This window comes from Photinus pyralis, unplaced genomic scaffold (genome assembly GCF_008802855.1).
Source record: "Photinus pyralis isolate 1611_PpyrPB1 unplaced genomic scaffold, Ppyr1.3 Ppyr1.4_LG5, whole genome shotgun sequence".
Classification (NCBI taxonomy): Eukaryota; Metazoa; Arthropoda; class Insecta; order Coleoptera; family Lampyridae; genus Photinus; species Photinus pyralis.
In genome coordinates this window covers 10,532,081-10,559,264 of record NW_022170596.1, presented here as the reverse complement: position 1 = coordinate 10,559,264, position 27,184 = coordinate 10,532,081, and the positions used below count along the sequence as shown (strand labels likewise).

Below are 27,184 nucleotides of genomic sequence, written 5' to 3'. Positions count from 1 at the left end.
CTCTTAAATCATTAAGTTAATTTCACGAACAGCGCCTACTCCCTTACATGTTACGTCGATTTTAATTATAATACCTCCAAAATTTCCTTCCGCTCCCAAAGATAGCTTTATTGAATAGTTATCAATCCCAAGCTTACTGATTACTTCTTTTAGTATTTGGATTTGGTTTTCTGTTAATGTTATTTCGTTGGTTGTCATGCTGTAAAACTACAATAATAACTTTGATACACTACTTGCGCTAACGTTTATTGTATAGTCAATTTTAAAGAAGAATATAACTGCAACTATGGTGACTACTGCAAGGAATAATTAATATTTTACAGAATTACATAAAATAAACGTCTATATGGCATAAAAGATCACGGTACTAAAGCAAATGTGGTAAAAACTTACCTTCGAAGATACCTTTGGGCCTTGTAGATAAGAGTCAAAAGTGTGTTGGCATCATATAAACATATAATTTTGATATACACTATGGTTTTTGTCTATGTAGGGTACGATATAGGTAGACATTGGTATCTCTATTTCTCAATAAATACATAGATATCAGTAATGATAAACTCGTTGAGGTATATGTACCATTCAATAAGAAATAGGTGTAAGTGTTTGTGAAAACCATATCTGAAGATGCAATACATTGCTAAGCAGTTTCATATGTAATGTTAATTAATGTATTCGTAATAAGAGTAGAAAATGGTTAAACAATTATTATCAACTTTATTTTCGGAAACTTAACATTAAATTAAACATGTAACAGATATGAATAATTAATTAAGTAATTGTTGAATTAGTACATCGTAATATAGTTTGAAACTGAACAATGTACCAGAAAGATAAAAAAAATTGTAATGGTAATTATCTAATCACAGCTGTGATCCATGTCATAGGCGTTGAAGCCCTTCAAGTGCTTGATATTCCAAGCGTATAAGTTGATTTTATGCATAAATATTGGATTTTGTTGCCCCTTTCTCATGGAATCGAAGTGTTGGATTTCACACCAGCGCTTCAAATCATTTGGAAATTTTACATAAGATGAAGTCATCTGAAAAGGCATTGAAGCATTAATATAGAATTGTACCTACACTAAGATTAGAATGTGTTGTCACTCTTCTTTATTTTGGTCATGATTTGTATTTACCTATATCGAACATGGCATAGCAGACATACAGTGAATATTTTTTAAATGCGAACATAGGAGTTTGCATGCAATGTAATTTCCCTATGTTCGATTTTTAAAAAAACAGATCAATCTATTGAGTAGTTCAAATGAGTAGTAGATACAATTGACAGCTGTCATATTTTTAAAAATATCGCTGTCCAATTTAATTTCGAAATCGATTAGGTGATTGCTTAGAATGTCAAGGAGGACACTTTGAACATTTATTGTAGTTGTTTTCGTTATTTATGTTCTTATTTTCTTCATTTATGTATTGAATAGATCAAATTAGTAGAATACCAGGCGCACATGACCTACAAATAATTGAAGGTTGGTTCACAATGAATTGTGGTGACAGCGAGTACCCTGTGAGGTCAAGCTATCGTAAGTTTAAGAAAAATTTATCCTAAAGTTACTATGACCTCACATGGCTTCTTTAAAAAAAATCTTATCGAGTGCTCTTCATCATGAAGACTATAGAAACCGTTGCTGTTCATAGTCACGCAAGTTGCGCGTTTTGATGGTGGGAATGTGAACCGCGCACACTACATAGATTGATATGTTTTTTTTTTAATCGAACATAGGGAAATTACATTGCATACAAAAGCGTATGTTCGCATTAAAAAAAAACTCACTGTATGTCAAAAGTCGATACTAATTAAGTTTCATCTTGTATCTTTATGGGCACAACCAATGTTGCGGCATAAAAAATAATTATGCGGCGCCAGGTCCTGTGTGAAATTTTCCGAAGCTTACACTATGAGAGTATCTAGTTTCATCTCCTTGTAAAATATTAGGAGTTTATGCTTAGTGTGTAGTAGCGTGCAACATTAGTGCAATGACTAAGTCCTTTCACCTCTGTTTCAACCATATGTGCAAAATTATTACCCCACGACAGATAAATCTCATGCAGACCTTCCATTTTCACCTGGTTTGTAGACTGTAGGTAGTACAGTGACTTTACAGAGACAGTGTGGGCATACGGTGGTGTTATTTTGGTAGTATATTGGTAGTTGAGAGATCCGCCATGTTTTGGCCGAATACACCGAATTGGTAGGAATTAACCTGGAAAGCAAGGTGATGAATTTTTTTTGTTAGACACAATTGTGACAGAATAATTGTAACATAGCAGAAGCAACACCTACAAATTCGGTTAAACCAATCAGCTCACTGACAAATTGGAAATAACATGGCCGACATGGAGCATTATGGCCACACTGTCTTTATACAGTCAGTGTAGTTACATAGTACATAGTCAATAGCTTTTCGGGAAAACACGTGCGCATGGAGCATAGAACAAAGTACCCTCTACCGACACCCAGGACACCTTCTTTTTGTTTTTCTTTTTTTTCCAGTGAGGTACCATATAGCAAAGGATTGCTAGGCATTCATTTCACAACTGCACTGACTGACTAGGTTTTGGTCGCCTTGAACTTTCAGTGACGCGACTTGGCATGCGCAACAGGATCGCGCGACTTGGCCGCTAGTGCGCAGGCGCCCTTAGACTACGTATCAGTGTGAGAATTCCAATAGTTAATCCCTCAGATAGAGGGAGAGGGAAAGAAAGAGAGTGGGAGAGAGGAAAAACCAGAGAGAGGAGGGGGAGAGGGAGAGGAGGGATATAGGGAGAGAGGGGAGAAAGGGAGAACTTTAGAATTGGTATTAATATAATTTATTTCCATGGCAAGTTTACCTTAATCTCGACATTTTGTGGCCGAACTTTACTGACCTTACATTTTCCTTTGAAGCCCAGTGTTCTGTGAGCTAAAATCTTTTTTGGGCAATATTCCACGGAAAATCTTCCAGGGCATATTTATTGAGGACGAGTCTTCTTGGGAGTGAATATCACGGTGGAGAATTTTGGAAGACCAGTTACCTGGCGCAGATTTTCAAGGAGAAATTTTTGGGACCAATTTTCTGCGTAAAAATACAAATAAAATAATAAAAATCAGACGTAAAAGTCCTAAACAAAATGCTATAAGAAAAATGAGTTGCACTACTTTTTGATTATAGATACCATATTCAAAGGGTACTACAATTAGTAGGTACTATTATATTTTCTAGATAACCGATAAGCTACTTGATGAAAAAAACTGAGTCAATATATTTACATTTCGCAAACTAATTGTAGAAGATTGCTTAAAATAAATACGAATATCAAAGTTAAATAATTGTATCTACAGTTTTGACAAAACAAAATTTCCTATCATACCAGATATCTGTTTGGAATTAAAAATTAGACTGAATTGATAGTAGAGGCCCAAAAAAGGGATAGAGGTAGAGTAGTAGTAATTGAAAACATTAGTAAAGTAACTTTAAACTAATTTGGCGGTCTCAGAATGGCATACGGAATTTAAGAGAGGGAAAGCTTTCCGTATACCACAGATTATACATACAAGCCGCGAATATAATGCACGAACCATATGAGCAACTAGTATACACGAAGTACATCTACAAGTCAAATGTAAAACTTCAATTAGGAACCGTAAGAGTGTTAGTAAAAAGCAATGTAGAGGGCAGCAAAGGCATCAACGGGTGAATGTATCAGAACAGGTATGCAGTGTAGGTATATCTGTGATAATAGGTTTTTTCTACTCCTATGTCGTAAACATACCCAAAATGTCACCCTGTACTGCACGTCTAAATCGTTCATTATATCATACGGTTGCATAATGAAAATTAGAACTGTTACTTAATATATATATATATACAGGGTGACAATTTGAAAACTTACCACCCCCCATATCTTATTAAATAAACGAGATATTTAAAAAAATCAAAATCCGTTTCGGTAATTCGGAGGGGGAATCACAATGACATAGTTGGCGACGCACCCCCTCCAACCCCCTGCGCCCCAGCCACCCCAACTTTTAAATCTTAAATAGTGACCCCCCATGTGTGATACGTCGTTGGAAAGGTCTGAAAAAATGCTTTCCAACCATACCAAATAGCATTACATTTAGGTTAGTAATTATCGTGCAAATCAAAAAATAAACTAATATGATACATTTGAAATCTGTCGTATTTAAAACGCAACCGGCGAACATAGACGAACTAAGACAGAGAATAATTCAAGAATGTCGAAATATTGCAAAACCAACATTTGAAAAGGTTCGACAAGAGTTTGAGAATAGATTATAACTGGCGATCAAAAATGAGTTGCTGTCGAGTCGGCTTTGGAAGTTCAAGTTAAATACGATTTTCCATGTTTATTTTTTGATTTGCACGATAATTACTAACCTAAATGTAATGCTATTTGGTATGGTTGGAAAGCATCTTTTCAGAGCTTTCCAACGACGTATCACACATGGGGGGTCACTATTTAAGATTTAAAAGTTGGGGTGGCTGGGGCGCAGGGGGTTGGAGGGGGTGCGTCGCCAACTATGTCATTGTGATTCCCCTCCGAATTACCGAAACGGATTTTGATTTTTTTAAATATCTCGTTTATTTACTAAGATATGGGGGGTGGTAAGTTTTCAAATTGTCACCCTGTATATTACGTAACAGGTTAAAGGTCAAACGCGAAATGTTAATTTAGTAGGTTGTCAGCCCTGCCTAATTGTTATACAGGGTATTAGTATAGGGGAGTAGAGACACAGCCGATGATTAGGGCCTTGTACAAAATTGATGTAGAATAATGTCGGTGATATATGTTTGTGCAATTAATAAATAACAATCCGACATCATCCGTTTATTTCCAACGACCCAACAAATATAACAGTGGCGACGAGGACGAAAAATACGAATCTACGTTAATACATATACATTTTACAAGATCACGTTCGGTGCGTTCCAAAAGTAAGGTTAAGGGCATACACATTGAAAAAGAATTTACATAAGTCATGACTACGACCACAAGTTCAACGGCTACGACAAATACAACTACAAGCCCAATGGCTACTACGGAAAGTTCTGGGACTACACTTACATCTTCTATCCAAGAACCGATTTCACATGCCGTACATACAGTATTCTCCATTGAAACGTACGATACAACTAAAAACTTTGATAGATGGTTAATGAGGTTGGAGAGCGCATTTAGTGTGTTCGGAGTACCAAGGAATAAGCAAGCACCATACCTTTTACATTACATGGGTCCAGACGCATATGACGTTTTGTGTGACAAATTATCACCAGAAGTACCAGTACAAAAAACTTACGAAGAGTTGGTGAATTATATGAAAACTCATTATAATCCGGAACCATTGGAGATAGCGGAGATATTTCGATTTCTACAGAGAAGACAGCACGAAGGCGAAAGTACACAAGATTTTTTAACATCCTTGCAAAAGTTAGCGACCAAGTGCAATTACGGAACATATCTTAAGAAGGCACTACGTAATCAGTTTGTCTTTGGACTGCGGAACCAAGCAATACAAAGTCGTTTATTGGAACATAAGGATTTAACCGTAGAAAAGGCAGTAGAAGTTGCGAAGAGTATGGAGGTGTCTCAAAGAGACGCAGCTCAACTACACAATGCTCACCGTGGGACAGTACAATCCATTACACCAGCATATAAAAACTCTAAGTTTTCAAAAAGTGGAAATTTTGTAAAACCATTTTCAAGTTCAGATGTTAATACTAACAAAATATTTTGTTACAGGTGTGGCGATAGTAATCATGTAGCATCTAAATGCAGAAAGAAGAAGCTCTATTGCAGTCTTTGTAAAGGGCAAGGTCACGTAAGCAAAGTATGTATGAAAGTAAGGCAACAGAAACAACAGGCGAATCAGGTAGAAGAAATTTTCACATTACAAACTGAACATACTACATTTAGAGAAAAATTCTTGTTAACGCTAAAATTAAATGGTACACTAGTTGAATTTGAAGTTGATAGTGGAGCTGCAGTGAGTATAATTAATGTAACTCAATTTAAACAATTATTCCCCAATATTCAAGTAGAAAATACAAACTTACAATTAGTCACTTACTGTAAAAGAGAATTGGACGTTGTAGGATTTGTATCGGTAACTGTTACATACAACACTGTACAGAAAATTTTGAATTTATACATAGTTAAGTCTGATAGAAAACCGTTACTTGGTAGGGAATGGATAAGACAATTACAATTAGATCTAGCAACTATTTCTCATGTATCTCTAGAAACATGCCCCAATACATTAGATAAAGTGATACAAAAATATCAGTCAGTTTTTGAGCAAAATATGGGAAAAATTAAACATTTGCAGGCAAAGTTACAAGTGAAAGAAGGTGCAACACCGATTTTTGTTAAAGCTCGTAAAGTTCCTTATGCACTTCTACCCAAAGTAGAAGAAGAATTACAAATATTGGAGAAAGAGGGAGTGTTAATTAAAGTAAATACGTCAGAATGGGCAACACCTATTGTCCCAGTTGTAAAATCTAATGGTAGAATTAGGATTTGTGGAGATTTCAAAATTACACTTAATAAAAATTTAATTGTAGACGAGCATCCCTTACCAACAGTAGAAGAATTATTTTTGAGTTTAGCTGGGGGAGATAAGTTCACAAAACTTGATTTACAACAAGCGTACTTACAGTTAGAAGTATGTCCCGAAGATAGAAAATATCTAACACTAAGTACTCCAAAAGGGCTTTACCAAAGTACTAGGCTAATGTTTGGTATAGCTAGTGCACCAGCCATATGGCAACGCACAATAGAAACAATACTACAAGATATTGACGGGGTTACAGTCTTTTTAGACGATATTAAAATTACAGCACCTAATAATACTATACATTTTCAGCGATTAGAGTTAGTACTAGGTAGATTAGCAAAGTATAATATACGGGTAAACCTTTCAAAATGTGAATTTCTTAAAGATAAAATTGAGTATTGCGGTTATGTAATTGATAAAGTGGGTATACATAAATCTAAGGCAAAAATTGAAGCAATACAGAAAGTAAAGATTCCTACCAATAAAACCGAATTACGTGCATTTGCAGGGTTAGTAAATTATTACGGTCGATTCATGCAGAACTTAAGTTCTACATTGCATCCATTATATAAATTGTTAAAAAAAGATATACCTTTTAAATGGAATAAGGAGTGTCAAAAAGCTTTTGAAATTGTGAAATCACAAATACAATCACCTAAAGTTTTAGTTCATTTTGACCCAAAACTACCATTGGTGTTAGCTACAGATGCCAGCCCGTACGCAGTAGGGGCTGTACTATCACATACATTTCCAGACGGATCTGAACGACCAATTTGTTTTGCATCACAAACTTTAACAACAGTACAGCAAAAATACGCCCAAATTGACAAGGAGGCATACAGTATCGTATATGGAGTAAAAAAATTCTTTTATTACTTGTTTGGAAGAAACTTTACACTATATACAGACCATAAACCTCTAGTACATATTTTTTCACCAGTAGCAAGTTTACCATCTTTGACTGCCACAAGAATGCAGCATTATGCACTCTTTTTACAGGGATTTAAATACAATATTAAATATAAAAATACAACAAAGCACGCAAATGCGGATGCTATGTCGCGGTTACCTACAAAAAGTACTGATAATTACCTTTATGATGAACCAGATGCATTCGAAATTAATCAAATAGAAACATTACCCATTAAATTACAGGAACTAGCCAAGGCAACTGAGAGAGATAATGCATTAATACCACTATTAAAGGGGTTGCAATCAGGGACAGAAGTTGACAAAAAATTCCGTTTTAATGTAGATCAGTCAGAATTTACATTACAAAGTGGGAGTATATTTAGACAACACCGCGTTGTTGTTCCAAAAACATTACAGTACAAAATCCTACAAGAATTACATGCAACGCATTTTGGGGTGGCAAAGATGAAAGCCTTAGCACGAAGTTATGTGTGGTGGGCCGGAATATCGGATGACATTGAGGCGATTGTTAAGAATTGTGTAAATTGCCAAAAACACAAAAATGACCCAGTAAAAGTGCAAGTTCACCCTTGGGAACCAGCTAGTGCTCCCTTTGACAGAGTACATGTGGACTTTGCAGGGCCTTTTTATAATCGATATTACTTTATTTTAGTCGACGCATACACACGCTGGCCAGAAATTCATGTAGTTAAAGATATGACGACAACAAATACAATTGCTCTGTGTAGAAAAATTTTTACTACATTTGGAATTCCGAGAACTTTAGTGTCAGATAACGGGAGTACATTCACTTCATACGAATTTAAACGGTTTTTACAAGAAAACGGTATTATTCATAAGTTAAGTGCTCCGTATCATCCAAGCACAAATGGATTAGCGGAAAGATATGTACAATCATTTAAACAGGCTCTAAGAGCAATGAAGGGACATGCAAATGATTGTGAAAGAGAATTACTAAAATTTTTGTTACATTATAGAAAGACTGAACATTCAGTAACGAAAGTCAGTCCTTCCTATTTAATGTTCGGAAGAGAAATTCGCTCACGTTTAGATTTTCTTAAACCAGATTTAGAAGTTAATACAAAACCTAGTTACAATATTAGAGTTAGAGAAATTTCGGTAGGGAAAAGAGTGGCAGTGCGTGACTACAATCATAGCAATAAATGGGAATTTGGCAGAATACAAAAAAGGTTAGGTAAATTACATTATTTAATTCAGTTAGATAATGGTAAATTTTACAAACGACACATAAATCAAATTAGGACAATTGGCGAAAATATGCCTATCACAAATGCAGTGAGAGATTATGTTAACGATCCGATTGCAGGTCAGACGATGTCCACTTCTCGTACTTTTCATAATAATGACGAATTGCAGATTGCAAAAGAAAAGGATACACACCCAGCTGACAATCAATTTCAGGGTAGTGCCAGTTCAATCATTTCTGAAACGGAGGCAAGTACGCCACCAGTAAATGAAAATCTTTCAGATGCTCCAGTTGTATCAGTGCCCGAAACAAGTAAAATTATAATAGATTCGGAACCACCTTTACGAAGATCAAATAGGGTTTCTCGACCTCCTATCCGTTTGAATTTGTAAATTTTATGCTTATACATATTGTAAATTTATTTCTTTTAAGGAGAGGAGGTGTTATACAGGGTATTAGTATAGGGGAGTAGAGACACAGCCGATGATTATGGCCTTGTAAAAATGGAGGTAGAATAATGTCGGTGATATATGTTTGTGCAATTAATAAATAACAATCCGACATCATCCGTTTATTTCCAACGACCCAACAAATATAACACTAATGAATGAAGTAACGTCAGATATTGTTGTTGTAGGTTATGTTTCACGTTTTTAAACTTCTTTGAACAGAATTACTCATAATTTGTTTAAACATTGCCATTTGTATGAGAATGGAGCCTGTACGTAATTTATTAGCCGTGCCCAATTATTTTTCATAATCGTAATGGGCTACTCAAGAATGGTTTGAAGCTGCGTTCAGTTAATTAAGCAAACTCTGTTGCTACTATTTTGTATTTTAGAAAACTACAATAAATACTCGAAGAATTAATGGATGGTGCCAATTACGACTTGCATGGAACACGGAATAATGCACTTTAGAATACTGGGTAGCCCGATGCTTTCTTCCCGGGAAAATTCGTTAAAAGACGCAGCGTTTTGAAGGCCTTAGTATTATCGATAGTTAGGTACCTAATACATTGGCAACTGCAACAATTGAAATCGTTCAAAACTGTAATGAAAAAGAGCACAAACACCACCTGAGCTAGTTAGGTAGTAATCTTCAACTTCAACACTTGTATCTTGTATCCTATTGGCTATTGCATCTATGGTGCTAAAATGAAACTCACATTGCAGTAAGGAATAGGGATGTCAAAACCCTGGATACACTTCCAATCTAAGTAAAAAGTATTTATAAAATTCTTGCTCACTGGCGTGCATTCATGGAATATAAGTGAGGTTACGTTGTATTTTGTATTCCTTTTAAATAGACCATGACATTTGACACTTGACAGTTCTAATTTTTAGTTCGAATATTTAGAACCAAATCAATCGTAATCTATCAATTATATTGAAGTCGTAGAAAAAGTATAGTACATAATTCGTGTGCTAATGCCTATTACGCACTCGATTTTATTACAAGACTCGCTCGCTGCGCTCGCTCGTGTCGCAAAATACTCGTGCGAAATAGGCTTCTTAGCACACTTATTATGCAATATACTATTAAATAATTTCATTTCATCATCTGCGCAATACAGCATCAATTCAGGCACATGGGATAGGATATTGGATATTCCCATTCCAATCTTGTTTCAAAATTCCAGCCCCAATATGGCGTACTCCTAGGCAAGGACATGGAATAAAAAATTAATTTTGGGTGAGAAAAACTTTGTTTTCGACGAAATTTCGGATTTGGTGGTCCATTAACATGAAAATGAGAAATCTGCGATTAGTTTTTAAAATTCTAAAAATTTCGACTGTCATTCTCGATTGGACAATAAAATGATCAGACTTTTACGAAATTTTGTATGTTGTTTAGGTATCTAAGAACAAAACAAAAAAAATGAACAGGTTTTTTAATGTGATCTTTAAAACGTAAGTACGCTATGCACGTCAGAATTTTGCTGCTTCGGGTAAGGTAGGAAACTTGTGCGCAAGTGTAAACTAATTTTTTTAATTTGAAATGTGTAAACAATTGAATTCGAAATGTATTCGTTAAAATTAATAAGTCTACAACCATTATTTTTAAACTTATGCCCCCGTACCTACCCACCTCTTTTAAAGAAAGGTTTGATTAAGTCGTGATTTTGAAAAAAACCATTTTATTTGCAATTTTGTAGGCAGCGATCTGCTGTTGTTGACAATTCAGGGCCTCATAGCTTAATATCCATGGTAACGAGTGTCGTAACAATTTCCAATTATGTTATGAAACCTGTCCGATCCTGCGCTTTTAAATGGGCTGAGCGTATTGACCGTGCTCAGAGATCCCTCGGTAACCACCCGGGCAGCTCCTTTTCAGTCACTCAGCTTTGCACCGACCTGGGTAGCTCCGTATGGGGTCTAAAGCCACATATCTACCGCTGGAGTGCCCAATAGGATGCCACATTGAACCCTCAGTGTCTCCACTTTTTGCCCCGAATCTTACGAAGCTTTTGTACTTCAGGAAGACCCTCTGCGTTACCACAGAAGGTCCTCCGTGATCCTCGTTTACATTCTCTAATATGGTCCTTATACCCGCACTGAGCGATTTTGAGATCTTCCTAGTCTGTAGTCGCATGATATTAAAGTGACTGCGAACCCCCTTACGATCCTCTTCAAGGTCTGAGTTCCAACCAAGGAGGTTTCTTTGTTCTTCTAAAGGTCCGCAGTTTACAGCTGTCCTCATATGACGCTAGTATGGCGTCTCTTACTCATACAACCGCACTTTTCAACTGCCTTCTGCTTTCCGATAGAGCAAATGTGGCCAATCTCTGACAGTTTCGCCACATAGCAATCCCAGTCAGTGGATCGGGGATTCCGAAACCTACAGGGCCCGCAGTGGGATGCCATGTTGAGTTGGAAAAGAATATGTCTGTGTTCTGAAAGAGGCAGCCCATCAGACATCTTGCAACTCGTGATCATGTGGGCTATTGAAAGGAGTGCAACGTCAGATCTATAACCTTCTAACTCCGCGCTGTAACGAAGGTGGGGACTGCTTTAAAACAATAAAATCCGTTGTTTGCAAGTACTCCAGAAGGTAGTTCTTCGAGCTCGGGTCCGTGTTGCTTCACACAACATGGTGGGCGTTTGCATCACAGCCAACCCAAGAAGGAGCCGACCATTTCGACGCTACTCTTACAACTCAGCGCGCTCCCTGGTAAAAGGAGCCTCTTCTGGGTCGTACGGGAGATAGTTGAGCTAACCGCCAAGTGCCTGCTCCGTCTTCTGCCATCTTTCAGATGAAGTCTTAATGCTACGAGATCCCTGAAACATGAATCTCAAGACTCAATTCATCTATAGACTTATAATTCCTCCACCTCGTCTAGACCTCTTACGCGTCTCCTGCAATAACCCCGACGCTCCTTGGAGGTCGATAGGAAGAGATTGAGCCCCCTCCGCCGGGGCAGGGTCCTACTGCTCCGGTGGAGCCCGTCTCCCTTACCTGACTTTTGTCACTAATGTGACGTGCGAGACCCCCGCGTCCGCTTAAAAGATCTACCACTGGAGTGCCCAATAGGATGCCTTATTGACACCAAATGCTAGAAGGGCTCTACCAGGCTCCTCCCAATGGAAGAACGTCCTTCATAGGCTCGTCCAGGATTTTTCCTCTAGAGGCGCTTCAAGATGGGCTCTCTGCCATCCGAGATCCCGAACGACACAGCCATCACCTTGGTTACCTTAGCTTCTGCACTTTCAACGGCCCGCAATTCCAGGGCCTAATAAGAGGGATGGTCCTCTCCATCCAGTCTAAGTTCCTATGTTTTGGCTATAATGCCGGCACCCTACGGATTCAATCAGAACCCTGCCACACGATGGAAGGGCGTTCCATCTCGTCATGACTGCATTCAATGCAGCCATAATGCACTTCAACCGAGGCACCTTCAAGTGCGACAACGGAACAATAGACAGCCTGAACCCCTCCGCAGCAACTTGCCCATATATTCGTATTGCACCCCCCACGCTTGGTTCCCAACGTCGGGTTGCCCCCTTGATCCGGCGCTTGTTGCGCATCGCCTTATGTGCGCCTATTCTTCTTACCAATAGGAGCTGGCTCACCACCTTGAACAAGGCTCTGCGTTGGAGCCGCCCCCTCTTTCGCCATTTTGAGCCCAGAAAAGGTTTGTTAGATTATCGTCCATACAATTCCCAACATTAGTACGGATAGGGACCACCACTCGGTGGTGATATTACGTGTCACAATTTGTTATTACTTACATTTTACATTTCCATATTTGTTTATTGCAGCACGACCTGCCCCAATCTTTTTCTTTGTGCCGTTATTGAATCATGTTTCTTTACTTTATATGTATCAGTGTGGTGTTGCCCTGTATGTTTGACTAACCGATTATTCCCTGTGGTCAGTACCACATACAGTCCTGTTAGTAACTTTTGTTATCGTAGTTCATTTTATCTTTTATTGTATTTGTGTGTGTTATGCCGGGTTTTTTCCAATGAAGCTTTTTCCTAAGCTTTTTGTGTGCGTATATATTTCATTTTTCTTGTCTTTTCTTACGCACAAAACTCTTCGTTCGCATGCAATTTCCTTCTCGATTGTGCCTCACGTCCCAACACATAAAAAGAACCGCCATAGTATAACACAACGTAGGAGTTCTATTCGTATCACCCAGTCCTAGCCGATTGCTACCGAGATTCGAAACTGGTGAAAAATCTCGTAATTTGATACATGCAGTACTTATTGTAAAATATAGGTCTGCTACCAGTAAAAAGATTTATGTATAATTATTATTACAATACTAATAAATGAACACGGCATGATAATACGCTAACTGAAATTGTAACCTAAGTTATGAAAATCCAGAATAGCCTCCCGGACTCGTTTACTGAAACATGAGCTGTCGTCCAGGTCATACAGGAATGATAAACCCTCAGCATGTGATTCTTCCTTATAGATATCTGGCACCCTCTGGTTCACGGTTGAATAAACGTAAATCAATCCAATAACCATAAACAAACCCATTATCCCATACTCCTTTAACTGCTGCTGGAGAACTTCGAACGGCAACAACTTTTTGCCATCACAACCGAACTCGGCCAGAAATGAACATAAACATCCATAGTACTCCGATATTAGCTCATTATAACGATATCTGGTAGCTTTGTCCGTTGCAGAAAATAGAAATGTCACTAAGTCCACGGCAGGAGATTCCATACGGGATGCTTGCCAGTCAAGCATGATAACGCGGATAGGGGCGTTTGAAGCATTCTAAAATCAAAAACGTAATCTTATTAGTTTCCAAAATGTCACCAGCCTACCTCGTATTCAAACAAAAGGTTTGGAATTCCACAGTCAATGTGGCTAACGACACGATGCGGATTTGCTGAGTTGAGCAGTTTAATTACTATCGAAACGGCGTTATCGGAAAAATACAGCAATTTCTGATACGCAGACTGATCTTCAGTAGGACTTAGCGCCTTTAACGCTTCGGAACAGCGATGCTGTAGAACTTGTCTGACTCCTTCAAGCTTAAAGTCGAAGTACATGGGATCAGCCATGTTTTGTTCAAGTTCTTCAAATAGCTCAGGCCTGTGGTAGTGTAATGCATAAGATAATGCGTGTAAGCGTGCGTATTCCTTAACTGTTAATAGTACGTGATTATAATCTAGAGGGAGGTGGCGTTCCCGCTGCTTTAATCCTAAGGTCTTCATGTTTTGTAGTATTATCATTTCTTCTCGATCAATTTTTAATGATGAGTAGTAGGTTGCGTATGATTCGAAAGGTTTCTTGATTTGAAACTCCTTTTGTATAGAAACAAATTCCGGTAGAACCTTTGAGTACAAATAAATCTCTCTTATATAAGGGGTGTGCACGTACATCAATTTACGCAAAGTTTCACTAGGGGATGCGCATTTAAGGATAAAGTTAAGTTCACAATCACCGATCCTCTTGTATTTTACATCAGCCTTAATTATAATACCTCCAAAATTTTCTTCTGCCCCCAAAGACAGATCCAATGAGTACCTATCCATTCCAAACGTGTGGATTACCTGTTTCAGTTCCCGCATTTGACTTGCTGTTAATCGTATGAGGTTAGTTGAATTTTCCATGCTGCAAAAGTGTAATTTCACAAAATGTTGCTCTACTATAATACGCTAGAAAAATACTTGCGTTGGTTGTTCAGTACTTGTGGACGCGCAGATCATAACAACTGATTTGATGATTCAGAGTAGGTATCATTAGTTAAATATAATCAAAGCGAGGAATCGTCAGTAAATAACTTGCGAAGGCGGTGTCAACATTCAATAAATCATTAAAATTGCGTCACCTTCACTGAAATTGTCACAAATAAAAACATGTCTTGAGATCATTTTACTGACAGTCCGGTTTTTTACACTAAACATTTGGAAATTTACGCACGTTTAAGAACTTTTCTGCAACATAAAATTGATAAGATAAGTCATTCATTTTGGATTAACTGGTTATCACAAGTTGCCTACAGTTCGAAGGTTACCTTATCTCCTTTTTCAAAGTAGGCCACAAACCAAGCAAGCTACTGTACGGGGCTTTCGTTTTAAAACGAATCATCGATTGCCATTTGTGACTGATAAGAAAAAGAAACTATGCAAAAACACGCCTATTTGGGTGTGCTTTAATGGAAGGTTTACCTTAGTTTTAGCAGTTATCCCAGCACCCCCAGTTACAGCCATATTAAAATTACATTATGTGGCCTTCTTCGAGTGATACATTATTTTAAAAGCCCGACAATCCTCTTTACAAAAATACTTCCTGAACACTGCTTATTCCTATGGTAAATTAAAATTTCAACGCCATACCAATTAACAAAAGGTGTTAATTGGGACCGATTTTAGAAATTTCAATCCGGCCAATTAAGTAAGTGAAATTAACAGGAGCTAAATAAATGTATTGCACTAAACGTCATTCCACTTAGTCGTGCCCTACGGTAATTTACAAGATGTTGACCCAACTTCGCTCAATCGATAAAATTTAAGACCATACTGGAAAGTACCCTTACAAGAAGCGTCAAGAGAGGGTACTTACAAAAGGAAAGTGGTGGAAAAAGACGTGATAGTCATGGTGCAATGGTGAAATGGGAATATCTCGAAAACATGGCGTCGCAAAATGGTACTAAGAAAAATGAAGTGGAGACGCGATGTATCGGTTGATTGGGTAAAAACTGCAATTGGGCTTATTGCAATAATTAAAGGGATTGACCGTCCCTACATTTAAACAATTTACCGAATATATTGTTGTGTAAACAATTTCATGTAGACGTTATTTCGGTCTAACACCAAAAATAATGACGGGATATGAAAAACATTTCAATTTAGTACAGGTAAATTGGGGGGCGGGGGGTTACGAATAACCACAAATCAAATTCGGAAATAAACAAATTTGGCACATTTCACGTTTTTTGATTACTGGAAACACCTGCGACCGACCGAACAGCCAAAGTAAATGTATAACCGTTACTTTTAAAAAAAAACGCGTTAAAAATAACTACACAACAACGTTTATACGTTTATATCAACTTAGTCGTCAATTTAAATATGCCGAAATTGCATTTATTTCATACTATCTAGTAATCGCCGCTTTCCCAGACTGATTTGAGTCTGGTAAATCGTATTTTACCAGACTGAAAATTTTTACCAGACTGGAAATTTTGCCTAGCAACCGCAACTGACATCCATCTAAACGTATGCATTGATATTTGTCAAACCACTGTCAGATCAAACAAATCAAGTGATCGACTTTTGCTTTTATTTTAATGTGTACCTACAACATTCTAATCAAAATGGTATTTTAATAGAAATAGAGCAGTATGAAATAAAATGTTTTACATTATTTGTATGTCAAATCAGTTTACGTTACTCGTTTCGAAATTCCTGCCTCAGCTACGCTTCGGCAGTAAACATCTCACTCGTTAACGTAAACCTTGATTTACCATACTCATATGTAAATAACTATTATATCCTTCGAAAAATCATTCTTTTATTTTATATCTTACTATTTGTTGTTCTGCGTTTGCTACCCCGCTTTTGTTTGCATTTGAAAAAAGCGGTGGGTTTTGCGATAATAGAAGCGAGCCGCCAACTTTGCGATGGTGCAGCCCGGCAACGGATGTAAATAGGAATAGTAGATTTTGGTTGGTTGCGCCTTGCGTTGCGGAAGATATCGAAACCTTGAGGTTCGACACGATCCGTCACTTTTGCGTTGGAGCTGTTTATAAAGAAAAGGTTTGAGTTCATGGCGAGAGCATAAAACTGACTTGAATGCAGACGATATAAATAGCAACTTCATTGCCCAAACAATTACACAACAAAAGGTAATCGTATGAGAGGGATGCAAAAAAATACAACAGTAATCCTCCAGGAGAGTATACATACAAAAATGTAAGGGTAGAAGACAAGGCAATTGTGGGCAAGGTTACACTAAATGCACATTTTCAGCTTAGCCGATTACTCATAAGCTACAACTCATTTACGACAGAAAGATAAATAAATTAACAAACTCAATTGCCTTGATTTAACATTAACGACAAAGGCAAAAGATGAATTTCAGGGCAATTTGCCCCGACATTTCACACATTGCATTGCAAAACATCTGATCTTAAATACCATGTGTTAGCTAAGCGGAACATTTCAATGATAGGTTGGTGAACTAGTTCAAGCATTCCATAAGAAGACGAGACTTCATTTTATTGTTTGTTACAGAAAAGATACATCCAAAAACTACAATACCAATATCAGACTAAAATCAAATTAATTGAAACTTACGTATCCTATTTATAAATGGGTTTCGGATTACGATATAGAAAAAAGAAAGATAGGTAATTAAATTGAAACACATGGCATATCCTAAAAACAAACGTGTCAACCAAATAAAGAATCCTATGAAAATAACTTTATCTCGAAAAAATATTAACAGGGGTTCACGGAAATACGTTTAGATATATATAATTTAGACAATTGATGCCTCTGAATTTTTTAACATGAAATTTCCACATTTTTCTCAATGTAAGTACTGATCATTTCAATGACAAAACCAACAATGATATTCCCCTCATTCCGACTTTTACCAACTACATTCCACACTAAAAACGTATTAAGTCGGTTACTCAAACTAAGGGTACATTCAACGAAACAACGGGACGTTACATGATTCGATTCTATACGAGCAGCTCCTGCCGGTTGGCCAGAGGTCAAAAACCAGAATAGTTTTAAGACTGTAATAAAGTATAAAAGGCAATTTCTATTTACCTGTAAAAACCGGTAATGGTGTCGGTCGAAATAAAATTGTCTTTCATGCGTTTTATTCTCCTTCGTGGAGTGGTTGCCTTAGGGGTCGTGTCGATTAATTATCTTATCTAAGGAAATTCCCATCTCTGCCACAGATGAAAAATTCTTACCTCAACCCAAAATTGTAAAATGATGATTTTCACCCAAAAATTAAAAAAAATAAAAGTATTGGCAATTGGCGCTAGATCAGAAAAACAGAAGACGTTCGAGATTTAATCCAGAATGGTGCCTAGGAAGAATTGCCTCCATTATCTGGAGCGTGGCCCCAGCTTTGCGATAGGTTTAGGAACTGGATTTTCCTGCATCCGACCTCGGGGGGAATGCATTGTATAGGCATGAAGTTAGACAGAGCAGATATTTTTGAATGCTTTAGAAGGTTATCTTCTTTGTCGCTGTTTTCTTCTTTTTTTAAATACAATTATGATCATTTCACTTTTCAGATCAAAGGATGACATCTAAAATAATATCTGGGACAATGTCTTGCATTTCGAAGCCTTTAATTCTTATTTTGTGATGGCGAAATCATCATGTATTACGATTGAGATGGCAAATCACTATATTTACCAATATAGTCTACTGCACCTACCATGAGAAATGCTGGAAGAATTGTATCGCGATGGGTATGCGTAGGTACTAAAAAGTACAGTTAGAAAATCTAGCAATTCTTAATTTTACTAAATCAATCCTAGATAATTCCCAAGCGGATTACTCCTTGGTGCAAAGAATCTCGGAACTGATTACATTAGTCAAGCATCCGTTCTTGCAGAAGTGATGACTTTGAAGAGACCTTGAAATAAATGCACGTCTAGAACCGCTAATGAGTTGATCGGAGATTGCCTGCGGTTATAAAAGACATATCAAGTGTGCAATAAAACAGCCGCATGGTGCAGAATACCTTTCGTTTGTAGTACACCGTGCGAATTTCTCAATGAGATCCTCATTTCACAAATGTAAAGCTACCTTCTACTGGTACAGCGAGCAGGAAGTTAGTTCGGTAATGAGAGACAATTTGGGTAAAAACCACAAGAAGCACGAGTTCGTGGGAATTACAATTAATCGTTACGTAAAAAAACCAAAGATCCATTTTTTATGGTAATCTTTCTATTACAACATTTCTCCCAAAATTGACATAACGATCGAGCGAGACTAATGGTATTTTCTTATATAAATTAGTGATGCAGGAAAGCACCTTTGCGATATACATGTAAAAAGTAATTTCAAGGTAAACCTAGAAGTGTACCGTTTAGACGAACCCCATCCTCACTTTCACTTCGGCTTGATAAAAAAAAGTGATTTGCATCGAGTGTTCACCGATACGCATACAATAGACTCGTCATGTACCTATATGATATAATATTTCACTAATAGAAACGATGACATTTCGTTTAAAGAAAGCTAATTTAATTTTAATTGTAGGCAATTGAGGTTAGACTTGGCAGCAGTGGTTGCGCTTTTCAATTTGCATTAATTTTCTGACGACCAGAAGCTTTCCCAATTTAAAAATGCCATCGCCCGCCGTGCCGATTAAAATATTATGAAATGGAACACGATTTTTGGGTGTGCCCGACGGAAATTAACAGAAACGCTTAGCGAGGGATTTGTACAAGAGGTTGATGGCTTGATGTGTTGCTGTAACATCACGCATTTGGGTTGCTAAAGTGCAGTACCTTTAAAGGTTAATTTCCAAGATGCGGATGTGGGCCGATGTCAATTTACGCAACTTGGCAATGCACATCCAACAAATTGGTGTAAGTGGTTTTAATATTTGATTACAAATCTGCATGAAATGAAGATGCAGGAGAGATGTTCCTACTTAACAAGACGATTCAGTGGGGTCAATCTAAATGAATCGTCGTATTCTTAGAGTGGTGCGACATTAAGTAGAGAGGGTATAAATACAGATTTCACTGGATGCTCATGGTACATTTAACAAAGTCAGTGCTGAACTATGATGAAGTATTTGGTAAGTATGCGCGTCCTTTTACCTTTCACTATTACTGACCTATGGCTTTTATGTTCGTGATTTACAGACCATTATGTAACAAATGCATTTCTTTATGGGTGTGGGAATGTAAATAGTAGGATGGGTCGCGCACCGACATTATTGTTTAAATTTGTGTACGTTAGTATTTGACATAATTAGTGCCTTTTTCGTATGTAGGTAGCGACTCTTTGTTTTGTGGGGGCGTGCATCGCTCAAGAATCACACGGGAGAAGATACCAACAACCACACCAACAGCCACACCAACAGCAACCACAGCAACAAGAAGGCCAGCAGAATCAACATTACCAAGAGCCACCCCAACAGTATCACGAGAATAGACGTCATGAGTCGACTACGTATATTCCGATAATTCGGTTTGATAAAGAACAAGGTGCCGATGGTAGCTACAAAGCACTGTATGCGTAATTTCGAACTTTCCGCAAATCTCAAACTAACCGCATTTCAGATGGGAAACTGGCAACAACATCTTAGCTCAGGAAGAAGGTTACCTAAAGGATTTAGGACCAGATCCAGATGCAAAGGGTGAAACCCTCCATGCTCAAGTTCAACAAGGATCCTTCACATACACAGCCCCCAACGGCGAAGTTATCGTCACCCGATACACGGCCGATGAAACAGGTTTCCACGTAGAAGGCGACCACCTCCCAACTCCACCACCAGTCAGTCCAGAGGTACAAAAAGGTCTAGACTTAATTTACGCTGGAATTAGGCAACAACAAGTAAGTAACGCCTACACCAAATCCAAACCTCTTATATAGTAAGTGTAAATCAGGAACAGGCCGCGCGTGAATACACACCCGAGGCGAAACAAAGTCAGGACTATCGCGAACCAGGACGCCAGTCCCAACGTAACCAGCTACAACAAGAGTACAACAGACAAAACCAATACCAACAAGAGTACAATGGGCCACAACAACGCCAACATCAGCAGCAGTAATGCGCGTATTTCTGTGATTTATTACGAAATGTAGATTCCATCCTCAAGTTTAATTTATTCTGTTGCCAATAATAATTTTAATAAATACATTTAATTAAGAATCAAATGAAGTAATTGACGATTTCTTACATTTTTCTAAAATGAAAAAGGTGAAATTGATTTTAAATTTATTACTGGGATTAGCATAAAAATAAGGATTCAGCAAGAAGCGCTTAGTGTGGAATACTCCTTCTACGGGTGCAGATTTCTTTGGGGCCCACCGTAGACGGTTTGTTACAAACTTGTTTTATGAAATTGTAGTAGTTACATGATCATATGCAATTAAGTTATTCTGAAGAATCTTTAAAATACTTAGTTTTTACATTTTAATCAATGACAAGTATCAAACGAGTTCTCAAGGCAACAAGTACAATTCTTTGAGAAATGAGATCAAAACCAGTGTAATAAGTTCATGGCATTTGGACAGATTGTTGTAATTGAATCATTTTAACCACCTTGTGAAAAAACACAGGCAATATAGTTGTAGTCCGGTTTACGGTCGTCGTTACCAAAAGAAGATCGCGCTTCCCAAAAAAAGTACTAAGCTGCAACCTTCCTTAAATCCTTTTGGAACTCATGCATAAGAATTCGCGACGAATTCTGGATAGGGCTTTAGATGTAGTGTTCAAAAAGTGTCAAAATTTTAGCACTTTTCGCTTATCACCCCTATTCATAGTTCACAAAAAGTGTAAATAGATACTTATACAGTGATATTTCTTAAGAAGTAGACATAGGGATTTACGTGTATTATTTTTACTTGGTCTACTTTTTAATGACACAATTTCTCTGACGGGCGCCTAATACAATCAAAAAAATAAAGATCTGGCTGTCATATTAATTAATTGATTCAAATACTGTTGCTCTGGCTTCCGTGTTTTTGTGATCGTCCGTGTGCGACGTATTCAACTGAAGAAACAGTTGATATTGTCAATTAGTATAGTGCAGGTAACAGTTTAAAGAGCGTAAGAGGTTTATTTTCTGTGAAGCCAAAGCAACAATATTCAAATTACTTAATATGACAGCCAGAGATTTATTTGTTTTAAAAAGTTACTTTGGATACACAGAATTACGCGCCTTTCAGAAGAGATTTGGTCATTTCTAAGTAGAAGAACAAACGCTTCCAAATGTTCTAGGACAAACACTTCATATTTCCCGGAAAGAATGCGTCACATTCGCCATAGTTTCTAATCGCCGATGATTAGTGGGGATTTCTATTCGCTACAATAGTAAAGGCTGAAAAAGAGGCGAAGTAAACCCATGTCACAAGCAAACAAATGACCCAGTGCAGCTAGGCAACACACATCACGCACACACAAGAGAGAAATAGAAAAAGAGAAGGGAGCGAATTGAGAGGAGAAGAAGAAGAAAACATGGAGAAAGTAATGATGGCATTAATGGACCCAGTAAAGGAGGAAATAAAAAAAGCGGCAAAAGAGCGGGAAGGAGACCAAGGAGCAAATAGATGAAATGAAAAAGAAGATGATGGAAGAAATAGGAATAAGGAAGGAAAATGAAGAAAAAGAGAAGAGAAATAAGATAAGGAAAAAGTAGAACTTATAGAAGAGATAATTAAATAATTAAAAATAAAAAACCACGTATAACGATAAAGAAAGTAGAGAGAGACAGTCAAGTTACTACAAGGAAGGTAGAACTCCTCTTTGTCCTGCTTTCCTTGTAGTAACTTGAAAAAATGTTGTTTCCATTTCTCTAATTGTATTTCCCTCCCACAGCCCACTTTTTCAAATTCTTTTCACTGTTTAGGTATCACCTATCAAAAATCATTTACTGTTTTTACTTCCTCGATTTGCTCTTCGTATTTTTCTGTTTCTCTATGGTATGGACGAGGTAGCAGAAGAAGAGGTTGAAGAAGATGAGATTTCAAGAGAGGAGATCGAGCAGCATTAAAAAAGACTGAAGAAAGAGAAAGTGACAAGGAGAGACGAGGCTTGGATTTTCGTCACAGATACAGTCAAGGGAAGGATTTATAAATCTAGTAAACAAGGTATGGAAAGGAGGGGGTCTATCGGAAGAATGGAAGGAAGAGATAAGTCGCGCCGATCTTCAAAAGAGGGAACAACGATTGTGTGGTAAATTATATTGGAATATTGGAATTACTATAATAAAGAGGGTATATCGGATCTATGCAATGATACTGAATGAAAGACTAGAAAGGAAAACGGAAAAGAGGAGGTTATTGGAGGATATTGGAGGATATTGAAGGAAACACAAATGGGCTAAAAAAAGGGAGGGGAACGGTTGACTTCATATAGAGTGCTATTTATTGGGAATAGTGTATTGTTTTTCCCTATGTCTACTTTCAAAAGAAAGCTGTCATTACTAATTAATTTGCATATTGTTGCTTTGATTTCACAGAAAATAAATCTCTTACGCTCCTTGAAGTGTTACTGACACTACTTCATTTTACAAGATCAACTTCTTCTTCTTCTTCTGTTGAATATTTCGGACACGAACGAAAATGAAAATACAGAAGGCAAAACAACAGCATTCAAATTGATTAATCTGACACCCAGATCTTTATTTGTTTTAAAAAGTTTGGTTGTATACAATTAGGCGTCCTTCAGAAGAGATTTTGTCATTTAAAAGTACATAGGGAGTAATCTTTATGTCCACTTCCTAATAAATAGCACTGTATGTATTACAAAGATTGGTGGAAAGGAATTGGAAAAAAAGGGCGAAAAGGTGTCTTCGCTTTTCATGCATAGACAGTGTTTGAGAGAGTAGAAAGAGAAAACGTATGGAATATGGGAAAATTGACAAGAAGTTAAAGAAAACAACAAAATCAAGGAACTATACAGAAAGACAAAATTTGGGTAAGAAAAGAAGAGAAGGGGTTTAAAATGTTTTGGACGTGTAAAGAGCTTAAGACGGGGATTTCCATTTAGCCCAATCGTATTTAATCTCTACTCACGCGACATGGAAGAAGACAGGGTCAAGGTGGAGGGATAGTAGTGGGAAGAAGGAAGATATAATCCCTGGCATAGGCGTACGATCATGGGAACAGATGAAGAAAATGATGGGAAAGATGGAAAGGTATTGGGAAAGGAAGGAATGGAGCGAAATCTAGAAAAGATAATGAGATTCGGGAAAAGAAGTGAAAAGAAAAAAGAGACAACTGAAAATTTTGAACATCCATGGCTTGAACACGACATTTGCATTACAGCAAAAATTGGCACAAAATGAGCACTAAATTTTAGCGTGTCGATAGATTGAAAATCTTCACGTGCCATGTGGTAGCTCCAACTTCGCGGACCTGTCCATTTGTATAATCTCTTGTTCTCTTTCCTCGCCTCTTTTCTATCGCGTCGGTTTACAACATACGATTAATCCAGTCACCCTCGTTACCTAAAAGTGAGTAATGTGTATTGCGTAATAATGCGTTTGAAAGCGGCACTCACATTTAAATAGTTCTCACAAATATGATATAGTGATTTCTTTTCTTATTCTAATAGAGGTCACATTAATATTAACTGTTCGTTTTGTAAACACGTTTTGAAGATACGTATAGGACTATAGGTACCTACTTGCGTAGATATCGGTCTCGTGCATTTAAATCAAAATTAATTTACAATTACAATTACCCTATTTACAGAGATGCAAATTATCGATTTTAACTGGGGAGTAGTAATTTGATACTGTGAAGAATATAAGCTCTGGCAATACCATACCAGACGTCTATTAAAAGAAACAAGTTTTCAAAAATTAAAATACCAAATTATCTGTAATGATCATTATCTTCAGATTGTATGTGCAGATAAATAATTCATTAGTTGTGCTTGTTTCATAAAAGTAAACAAATACAACGCATGTACCTATACAGCAATGAAGAATGACATCAGATCGAGTGCGTACCCTTGAGTATCCTAAAATGGATTTCATTCCGCACAAGTAGTTAATGTGAATTTTCCCCGGCGATTGACCTTTTAATTGTAAAAATACAAGAACCCGCGTGAAGTTAACCCCCAACTTCAAAATAATGGAACATCATGTACTTCCTTCGTTTGCACATTGATTGCACATTCAGGCACACTTAGATTTTTCGTGTGCACATTTCCTTAAAAAAAGGTATTAAAAAACAAATTTGGGGGGAGGGGGGCAACTTCGTGATTTTAGTCCACGAACATTAAAATAATGGAGCGCCATATATTTCGTTGCGGGGGCTAACTTGATGGACTTGATGAAGCCAGTGGTGGTTTTACATATAGGCTCAATAGGCACGTACATACCTAGAGGCGGCAGCTTTAGAGGGCGGCATTTTTTGCACAAAATTTTTGAGGTAACATTTTAAGTTTTAAAATAAGTCCCTAACAAGTTACAAATGACAAAAATCTGTAATTAAAATTATGAAATAAATCGGAATTGGTAGATAGTTTAAACAAACTGTAACTGTAAGAACGATAATCAACAATGCAAGTTTTGACGTGTGATACTGTATTTCTATTCATATTAGTTTTAAAAATTTCAAGTTATAACTTGATTTTTTTTAGCATCTTAACATTTATGGCAATTCAAAGATTATTTTGGGGCGCATATCTTTCGGTGTGCCTCGGGGCGCAAAAAATTTAAATCCGCCACTGGATGGAGCTCGAATAAGACGCATATGAATCTCGAAAAGGGGCTCTAGAGAAATTTTTATTGCTACTTATTAGGCATTTAATAATTGATTAATAGGTATATTAGTTGCTGTGCATATTTTTTCATACGCACTATTAACAGTTGGAATAATTATTTAGCTCATTGTTTCGCACGCATATAGAATAGTGGCTAAAGTTTCACCGTTAATTAAGTATGCTACTTTTATATACAGGGTGTTACATGACCTTAAAAAAAATTGGGTGATAGAAGGGATCAAAACAGACACTTTTTCCAAATAAACCGAGGGTCCAACGTGTTCCGTTTGGGAGCCATCCCCAAAGAGATGGTGAAATTTGGAATTCTTGTTTAATTGAATAGGTTTTTGGGGTATGCCCTATCCGATTTTGAATTTTTTTTCAAAATTGGTACCACGAAAGGGTGCGCTCCAACTTGGGGGTGCGAAAAAAATTCTGATTTCGACGAAATTTGGTATCTGGGGGTTTTTCAACATGAAAATCACGAATCTGGAATTAATTTTTGAAAATTCAAAAAAAAATTCCACTGCAATTTTTGACCGGACAACGAAAATGGAGAAAATTCCACTAAATTTGTTGTGTTAAGGAACAAAATTGTCGAAGGGTTTTTAAAATATCGTTTCAAACAAAAGTTATACTCATTTGAAGATTGGGCCTTCCGGTTACAAAGTGTCCCCCGCCTACTAGTGACTAGTGAGTGATCTATTTTCGCATGTAGTTAATTGAAAATATCGCAAATAACAAAAAAATAACGATAAGTCGATATGATTAAATGATCACAAAAAATTCGATACGTCGATTATGGTATCCAAGTCTGCAAATTCGATTCCAAAAATTTCGTGGCTGCGGGTGATGGGAAAATGCTTTTTAAGTAGATATCGATTTAAATCGTTATTTTTTTTGTTATTTGCGACATTTTCAATTAACTACATGCGAAATTAGATCACTCACTCGTAGGCGGAGGACACTTTGTAACCCGAAGGCCCAATCATCAAATCTTTTGTTTAAAAAGTTATTTTAAAAAACCGTTCCGTTTTGTTCCTTAACTCATCAAGTATGTACACAACAAATTTCGTGTATTTCGCTTCATTTTCGTTGTCCGGCCAAAAATTGCAGTGAAACTTTTTTTCGAATTTTCAAAAACTAATTCCAGATTCGTGAATTTCATGTTCAAAAACCCCATGTAAGGGTGCACCCTTTGGTGGTGGACTCTCGGTTTATTTGGAAAATGTGCTTGTCTTGATCCCCTCTATCACCCAATTTTTTTTACATGCGGTCATGTAACACTCTGTATACCCCTCGAACATGTCTGTAATAGCGTTCTGTATTAAAAATTCAAAAAAGTTTAACGAGTATGTAGCTTTAGCGTAAAGGTCATATAACGGAGTATTTATGTGTACAAAATAATGTATGGCATAAATGTTATAAATAAAAAAAACTTAGCATTGAGCAGTATGCACATGCGCACACCTGATGTTTAAAAGACGCTGATTTTTACAATATGCGATATGCTTGTTTGTGCTAACTAGAAGAATCTTTGGGTAAAATTTTAAATCTCTATAAAAAAGA

The 27,184-nt window shown here is 37.1% G+C and overlaps 3 protein-coding genes across 6 annotated transcripts; 2 read left to right on the top strand and 1 right to left on the bottom strand.

The window, feature by feature from the left end:
- The first annotated feature begins 4,712 nt into the window (after positions 1-4,712).
- LOC116171282 lies at positions 4,713-7,595 on the top strand. Its single transcript, XM_031488029.1, has 2 exons — positions 4,713-5,706; positions 5,760-7,595. The coding sequence occupies exons 1-2, from the start codon at positions 4,999-5,001 to the stop codon at positions 5,769-5,771; spliced, it is 720 nt and encodes a 239-aa protein (XP_031343889.1). The 5' UTR covers positions 4,713-4,998; the 3' UTR covers positions 5,772-7,595.
- A 5,850-nt stretch (positions 7,596-13,445) lies between these two features.
- On the bottom strand, positions 13,446-15,095 carry LOC116171416. Of its 4 annotated transcripts, none has more exons than XM_031488249.1 (4): positions 15,067-15,095; positions 14,858-15,019; positions 14,005-14,797; positions 13,446-13,954 (listed from the first exon to the last, which is right to left on the bottom strand). In XM_031488249.1, the coding sequence occupies exons 2-4, from the start codon at positions 14,890-14,892 to the stop codon at positions 13,514-13,516; spliced, it is 1,269 nt and encodes a 422-aa protein (XP_031344109.1). In that variant the 5' UTR covers positions 14,893-15,019; positions 15,067-15,095; the 3' UTR covers positions 13,446-13,513. The 4 variants fall into 4 exon arrangements, with proteins under 4 accessions (XP_031344109.1, XP_031344112.1, XP_031344110.1 ...); XM_031488252.1 differs by lacking the exons at positions 14,858-15,019; positions 15,067-15,095 and having other exon boundaries at positions 14,005-14,275; positions 14,329-14,517; positions 14,564-14,688; XM_031488250.1 differs by having other exon boundaries at positions 14,854-15,075.
- Positions 15,096-19,810: 4,715 nt separating this feature from the next.
- Positions 19,811-21,049, top strand: LOC116172608 (endocuticle structural glycoprotein SgAbd-2-like). Its single transcript, XM_031489847.1, has 4 exons — positions 19,811-19,969; positions 20,168-20,406; positions 20,457-20,730; positions 20,784-21,049. Exons 1-4 carry the CDS (start codon positions 19,955-19,957, stop codon positions 20,946-20,948), a joined length of 693 nt encoding a protein of 230 aa, XP_031345707.1. The 5' UTR covers positions 19,811-19,954; the 3' UTR covers positions 20,949-21,049.
- The last annotated feature ends 6,135 nt before the right edge of the window (positions 21,050-27,184 follow it).